The sequence below is a fragment of the Fringilla coelebs genome, assembly GCF_963513975.1.
Source record: "Fringilla coelebs genome assembly, chromosome: 3".
Lineage (NCBI taxonomy): Eukaryota > Metazoa > Chordata > Aves > Passeriformes > Fringillidae > Fringilla > Fringilla coelebs.
In genome coordinates, this window is record NC_140030.1 from 62,263,841 (window position 1) to 62,271,914 (window position 8,074).

An 8,074-nucleotide genomic window follows, 5' to 3' on the forward strand; every position below is an offset into this window, starting at 1 on the left:
ATCAGTAACCCTTCAATGCTTTTTTGTTTCTCTTAATGGAATTTTTTCACAGAAACTGAAAACACATGCTCATTATTTGCCCTGGCAGGGAGCGCAGCTCACCATGGGTGCGACACCATACTGAGGACTCACCTCATCTTTTCCCTGTCATCATAGCGCACCTTTACAGCATCCAAATCTCCACCTTACGTGGAAAACACAAATTTGGGGCGCAGCTGTTCGAGCCGGTACTTCCAGGACACCGGTACTGAAGCCACCAGCACGCCGCCCGACAGGGTTCCGCGCCCCCCCGCCAACCTCTGCACGCCAGTGCCAGCGCACCTCGCATGTCCCTGGGAAGCTGAGAGTCCCTGCGGAGTTCCTCGGAGGCGGCGGGAGGACGGTGACACCTCGCGGTCCGACGCCCTCATTGCCTCGGCCGGGCGATGGGCCCGCTGTGGGTTACGGCGGCGCTTTCCCAGCGCCCGGCGGGCCGGCACGGCCCAGGCCTGGGCTCCGTGAGGGCGAGGGCCGCGCACAGCAAAAGGAAGGCCCCAGGGTGACCGGTCCGCCGCATTCCAGAACCGGAGAGCCAACAAGAGAGCTGGAGGGGGTCTTATTGCAAGGGCATATAGTGACAGGATAATGGGGAGCGCATTCAAACTGGAAGAGGGTAGATTTGGATTAGATATTAGGAAGGCATTGTTTGCTGGGACGGTGGTGAGGCACTGCAGCAGGTTGCCCAGAGAGGCTGTGAATTCCCCACTCTGAAAGTGTTCGAGGTCGGGCTGGATGGGGCTTTGAGCACCCTGGTCTGGTGGGCCGTGCCTCTACCCACGGACGATCCTTAAGGAGCCTCCCAGCCCGAGCCACTCCGCGCCGCCCCGCGCCGCCCGCGGCCGCCGGCCCGCGCACGCGCCGCGCGTTGCCCGGGAGACGGACGCCGTTAGCGCTCCCTCAGGCGCGCCCGCCCCGCGCGGAGCCGGAGCCGCAGCATGGAGCCCACCATGGGGCCCGCCCAAGCGGCCGCCGACGGGCCCTACAGCTTCTCCAGCCAGCCCCGCTCCCTGCCCCCCCGCCCCAAGTACCGAGAGCAGTCCAATGCCGCCGAGACGTGAGTGCCGGTGTCCGCCGGGCCGCGCCGCCCGCCCCGGGCCGCTGCCCCGCTGCCTTCGCGCCTTTCCCCTGAGCCCAGCTCCCTCCCCGAGGAGCGCAGCCCCCGCCGCCTTGCCTTTCTCCCGCCGGCCCGGGGGGAAGCCGCAAGCGACGCTGTCTGTGCTGTGCCGCAGGGAGAAGGTGCGCTACGGCAACATCATGGTCGACCCGAGAGTGGTGCGCGGAAACGTTCTGTCCGTCCGTCCTTCCCCACCGCAGGTATCGGGGTTCGCTAAAGTGCATCACGCTACAGTTTTGTTGGAAAGTCATAGGTAGGGCAGCAAAGCTCTTCCTCATCTATAATGAAGCTGTAATTTAACTTTCAATGTTTCACGTCGTCACAGGCTCTCCAGTTAAACCAGACTGTGACTGTTTCTAGCTCTTCTTTAAAGCACTCAGTTTCATATGAACTTCTGCAGTTCTGATTTTTTTACCCCACATTAAATACTTGCTGCCTTTATTTTCTTTCTCTGTTTCTTCAGGGTAATGGTCCTGAGCACATGTCATTACTCGATAATCTGTTATCCGATGCAAGGTGTCATCAGGGGGAATTGCAGCTCTTGGGAAGTTGAGTTGTGGGATAGACTCTGGTTTATCCTACCACAGAAGCAGAGCTAAATGATCTAGCTGTGTGCAAAAGCTGCTTGTGAGGATGCCAAAGTATTTTTTTTTTATTTTACTGCTATATCCTGATATAATAGTAAATCATAGAATCTTAGAATGGTTTGAATTGAAGCGGAGCCTGAAGATCATCTAGTTCCAACCCGCTGCCATGGGCTGGGACATCTTCCACTGGTCCAGGCTGCTCAGAGTCCCACCCAAATGTGATACTTTATTTTCAGAGACTATTTCTACATGGATAATTTGATCATATATTAATTTTAAGCAGTATTTTTAAAAGCTAGTGTTTGAAAATAGCTTTGTGTTGTTCAGTAGCCATTTCTTAGAGTGACTTTTACATAAGCTTTGTTTAGGAAGTTCAATGATTATCTGATGTTTTCTAATGTTTATCTCAATCTATAAGTAGAATACTGAATTTAAACGTTATTATGAGTTTCTTTTGTTTCATCAGCAATAATTGGTCTATAATTTTTATCTAGCAAACAATTCTTTTCATAATATAATAACTGGACTAAGTCCATTTGACCTCTCAGAATTTGAAAACATACCATTTTAATATCCTTTATGTAACAAAGTTCTGTATACAATATTCATTTTCAAATAAGAAAATAATTAATTAATACCCTTAGTATGAGATGCCATTATTATGTACCTGTAGGCAGCTAGCATAATTTATTAATTTCATGTCATACAGTCTTGAAGTCTATGAAAACTTAGGGCCAGGACCCAGGAAAGTAAATCCAAATTTTAATGCTAATAGATAGCTAGCATTAAAATCAAAGAGCAACCTTCATTTTTCTGTAGAGGCAATTGAATATCATTTTCAAGTATAAAGTGTATGCTGTTTTGTGGGTATCTTTCTTCTTCACCCCTGCTCAGAGTACCGAGCCCCTAGAGGCTAAAAGGCAGAGGAGAGCACAGAAACATGCACTGGCCAGAAGGCTTACACAAGAGCAAATTCAACCAGGAACGCCGGAGCCTGTGGAGGGCAGAGTACACGTTCACGTGCAGACAGGTAAAAGACTGCATTTTTTAATATGTTTCAAAACAAAAGCTTGTTGATTTACATTCTCTTGCTAAATTGGTGATGAAGTTGGTAGAATCACACTGTTTAAAATCACAGAATGCTGGAATCAGAGGTTTTAAACTTGTCTGATTAGTGACATTTTCCCAGAAGGTCTATTTTTCAGTTTTTCTATTTTTCATTCTTGAACACTGTCAAGACTGCTTCATTTATTCTTTCCATTTTCAGACTAATTAGAAAAACTTCATATATGCTTAAAATGGAAGGTTTTAAAACTTTTGCCTAAGGTGAGCTACTGTTTTTGGAAACACTTTCATGAAGTGCAGCTGACATTACAGAGAACACAGCATCAGATGGCCTTTGCAGCAAATTGACCTATGTTTTGAGAGGCCTTTTTTCTAACTTTATAGAAAGCATTTTATTGCACTCTTTGGATGTAATTCAGAATATAGAGTCATAAAAAACAGTTGAAAGCTAAAATGAAAAGAATCCCATGTTGAGTATTCATTGTGCTTTTGTTTCTAGAACTGTATTTGGAAGAGATTAGTGATCGGATAGTAGAGGTTGATGGAGAGTGTCAAACAGATGAATTTTTGGACAGACCTCCCACTCCACTCTTCATACCAGCCAAATCAGGAAAAGATGTGGCCACTCAAATAGAAAAAGGAGAGGTATGAAGTCAGGTCCACAAGTCTGTCAAAATATCTCTCCCATCAAAACCACATTTCTGATGCAAAATTGAAGTAGAAACAGAAGGAACTAATCCTCACAGAACATGCCAAAAAAACCCCAACAACTCACCCAAACCCAACTCACCAAGGTTTGCTTTGAGGTTAAGTGCAAAATTAAGGAAGATGTGTTGCCATGTGCACTGGTTCTGCTGCTTTCAGCTAAGCAATACACTGTATTCTTCTGTAAAACATGTCCAGCCCAATAAGGGACTGGGAATACAGAAATATGGTCTAGGCAAGTGCTCAGCTTCTCCCTGGCAGTCCCCACAGGGGCTGTGGGAGGCTGTGTGGTGTCTCAGGCCAGCCCACTCACCCCTTAACCCCCAGCAGCACTCATGATTCTCTCTGCCTTAGCTGACACTGGTCCCCCACCTGCACATCTCCAGCCTGACTTTGATACAAGGGCTTTGTTCATCCTCCTTTTCTCCTTGCCAATCCTTGTTAAGAGTAATTTTGATGAAGAAACATTTATCTCTGTTTCTCTGACTCCCATCCTCAGTTGTTTGACTTTGATATTGAAGTTAAGCCGATCCTGGAAGTGTTGGTTGGAAAAACAGTTGAGCAGGCTTTGCTGGAAGTCATGGAAGAAGAAGAGCTGTGCCAGCTGTGGTCACATCAGCGTGCCTTCGCAGAGCTGCGTAATGCAGAGTTTGCTGAATTACAGCGCTTGGAAGAGCAGGACAGGCGAATCAGAGAGGAGAAGGTAGGACTTCCTAAGGGACTTCCTGTCAGAAGGGAGAAAAACATTTCCAGTATTGAACAACAGCCTGTGATATAAGCTGGGTATGCTCAAAAGTGTACTGTCAGCTTTGACATACCTTAAAGCATTTTGATGAGATACAGCTGCACTCTGCCACTTGCTCTCATACAACAGCAACACTGTTGTGTTTGTTTGGAGCAGTCATGCTTGAGTGACTTGGTGTACTTGACCTGGTCAAAAGGTCAAAACCAACAGCATTTTCTTCTGTACCTGACACAGCTGTTTCTTAAGCCTTTTCATTATTATAAGTGCTAAACAAATAGAGTGCTTGGAAGTAAGAGAGACACCTCCTGGTCTTTCACATACAATGCATGCTTTACTCAGTGTGCACATGTACATATCAAGATTGCAAAGTATTATGCCATATTAGTAATATTTAGTAAATAGGAATAAAGAGACAGCAAGTGTTAATTACTTACTATTTATCAGCCTAGTAGAATTGTGCTTTCTAATGGTTTCCTGAACCAGTTTGAGTTTTAATCTTTTGGTACTTGCAATAGGATAGAATATTGGAAGATAAAAAGTTTGGGAAATACTTATCCAAACTTCATCGTATTTCAAGGCAAATAACCAGCTTGATCTGCAATAATAAAGCAAAACGTCATGAGATTAATGTATACTAAAGCATCAGAGAAAGGTTTCATTTGGCCAGCTGTGATGCCCTTATTTTAAAGACTTGTCAAATTCAGAAAAGGAATATTACAGAAATGTGTTTCTTTGTAATTTGAGGGATTTTAATACTCCATAGATTAAGTACAAACTTGCTTTCAAGCACTCTTTCATGTGAGCAATTTCAGTGGAAGCTAGAGGCTGCAAAACCTCTAGATAGAGATCATACTATCTTTGCTATTTATGGGACACACAGAGTGATAATTCTTCAAAATCTAGATCAAAGGAGTCACAGCTAAAGGCCTCTAAGTTTTACATACATAATTGCCTTGACAGGAGCGTCGCAGGCTGGAGCACCTGGAAAAGCTGCGGAAACAGAAAGAGACTGCAGAGAAAATTGCAGCTCGGGCATTTGCTCAGCGTTACCTGGCTGATCTCATTCCCTCAGTTTTCAACAATCTTCATGACAGTGGATTTTTTTATGACCCTATAGAAAGAGGTTTGTTTTGTTTTTTCTTTTTAAATATGTGAGCAAAGTTATGTAAAGCGCAAAACAGCCATGAAACATAGCATCTTATCCTATTATTTAGAATAATGTAATAAGGCTATTCATTTATGTTTGTGGCTGAACACAAAAAACATTATTGCTCATCTGTACAAATAGTGAAGAATAAGCAAGAGCTGACAGTGTGACAATGAGAAGAGCTACTTTGGAGCTGGACAGAAATAAATGGATGGTAGAATTGGGAAGCAGATCCAAACTGAAGTACGTGTATTTTTATAGATCAGACAAAGAAATCAGTGTGTCATTCTGAATATTTTTTAAAGATTATCAGAGCAAGTGAAAAATTAATCAATTAGAATTAGGCCCTGAAAATAATTTTGGAATTGTATATCAGTGACTTCCAAGCCCTTAGAATCAGCAGCATTTCTTATGAGCTATCTTGCTGCATCTCACTTCACCAGTCTCCACACTGGCACAGACCACAGCTTGGGAATGGTTACACTCTCCAGGGTAAATAATGAGGTCAATGCAAAAACTTAGTGTGTTTTGCAACCAGGGCAGACTTTGGAATCACAGTGTACAAAAAGTATCATTTGAGAAATACATAAGTAAGCAAGAGCTCCTTAGACAGAGCAAATGCCTTCAGCAGACCAGAAGCCAAATGTCTTTGGAAAGCAAGGCAGGAAATGTTATTCTTCTGACTTGTTCAGGATAGTTATTTGGATCTCACTAGAACATGACTGTGTATCTCATCTGTGCTAAGCCCTTCAAGGGTGCCAGACCTCTCTGAAAATAACTGCAGTTGAGAGGACTCCGCTCTGAATCTATAATGATCATGAACCTCAGTAAGAGAGGTTGGAGATTAGAAACCAAACAACATCTGAGAGATTTCATGTGACTCTTACAGAACAAGTGCCTTTTGGCAGGGGAGGTTGGGGTGGGGAGTGTCATCCCTTAATTGTTGTAGCAAATAAAAAACAGCCACCAAGTCCTGTTGGTCATCCTTTATAAAGTGACAATTTCCCTTTGTTTCTTCCTGCTAATTTCTGACAGATATTGAGACAGAATTCCTTCCATGGCTGATGTCAGAAGTGGAAGAAGAACTACAGAAGAAGGTTCTGGGAAGGACAATGCTTGACTGTAAGTTACCAAATCCTGGAATGTAATCTGGGCTGCCTAATGTTCTTGATTGTCTTTTTGCTGGTCAGAACAAATGTCGCGTTTATATGGTCACTGTGGGTTAAGGTAGGAAGTGTCATTTTAGGAAAAACTCCATGTTTTTTTGTGTTGGGAGTTTTGTTTGTTAGCATTTGTTTGCTGATTTGGTTTGGTTTTTTACTATATTAACATGTTTTAATGTTGGAAAACTACTACTACATACAACTAGGTAACTGATTTTCAGCTGAAATAATGGAAGCGTCAGTCATGCAGCACTATCTACTCTCTTATGACTTTATACTGTTTGAGGTTTGTTCATGCTGGGAGACACAACACCTATGTCAGGAACAGAATGGTTAAAGAACACAATTCTTTTTTTTGGCTATAAAACTTCTACTTCCTCTGTGCTACACTGCTGTAGTGTTCTCTGCACTTGATTGTGCCAGTGGGAACAGAAAAGCCCATCTTGTGTATTGACACATGTATACCATGAAAGTGTCTTAATTTGTTGTGTAAGCTCATGGTGCTATGGATTATTTTCCTACATTAAAAGGAGGATGTTGGTGGGCCATGGTTGACTGAGAAGTGAGGTGACCAATATCTTTCATCAAAACAAGGGCTTACCTCCTTATCAGTCAATAATCATGTCCTTGCTTTTGAAATAGATTGAAATATCAGTCTTCTTTGGCTAGTTCACGCTAAATATTTGGGCTCTTTTATTAGTTTAGAGGCTGTAGTTGAAACACCTGAAAACCTGGATTCTGTCTTGTCTTGAAGCACAAAAGTATGGTGTACGTGTGCTCAGCACCGTGGTTCTAGATCAAACCACTTTTTTACACTTGCATAACATCTTCATTCCTATAGTTTTCCTCTTGCTGGGATTTTGGGTTTGTATTACAAGTATATTTGATTCCTTTGGTTTATTTTTAGTTTAATTAGGACCCTGAATTTTACTTGTTAAGGTATAATATGATTTGGACAATTAAAGCTGGTATGTTAGGTATTTTATGTTGATACATGTGCACTCAAGGACCACTTCTTCATGTAGCTCTTCAGAAGGAAGGGAAATGTCTCTTCTTTAAGAAGAAAATATTGTATGTGACTACTGAGTAAACATCCTAAGGAGAATGTTGCTGCAGGATATAATAGTCATGAGAATATCTATCGTATTCTTGTTAAATCTGTTTAAGTTTTTAACCAGATACCATTGTCTTGCTCCAGTCCTTAGATATTTCTTCCTTATCAGAGTTATTTCAGGGTTATTTCCCTATTTAGGGATTTATAGGTCAGTAATATATACAAAAAAATTCTCAAATTATAGGGTTTTTCATCTGTGGTTGTAAATGGTGGCTATCTCTGTTTCAGCTTTGATTCGTATGGTGGTTGAAAAACGCTTAGATGAATTTAGCCATCCACCTCCAAAGGCACATGCTGAAGAGCCCGAGGCAACAGATGCAGCTCCCACGATGTCTGGTGAGGAGGATGCTGAGGAAGAAGAGACTGACCAGCCTGTTGCTGAGGAAGAGCCTTGA

General features: G+C 43.0%; 1 protein-coding gene across 1 annotated transcript; it reads left to right on the forward strand.

The window, feature by feature from the left end:
- Positions 1 to 974: 974 nt before the first annotated feature.
- RSPH3 (radial spoke head 3) lies at positions 975 to 8,074 on the forward strand (the record flags this gene model as incomplete). Its single annotated transcript, XM_084202589.1, has 8 exons — positions 975 to 1,093; positions 1,269 to 1,371; positions 2,635 to 2,770; positions 3,305 to 3,450; positions 4,010 to 4,213; positions 5,216 to 5,378; positions 6,438 to 6,524; positions 7,908 to 8,074. The coding sequence occupies 8 exons, from the start codon at positions 975 to 977 to the stop codon at positions 8,072 to 8,074; spliced, it is 1,125 nt and encodes a 374-aa protein (XP_084058715.1).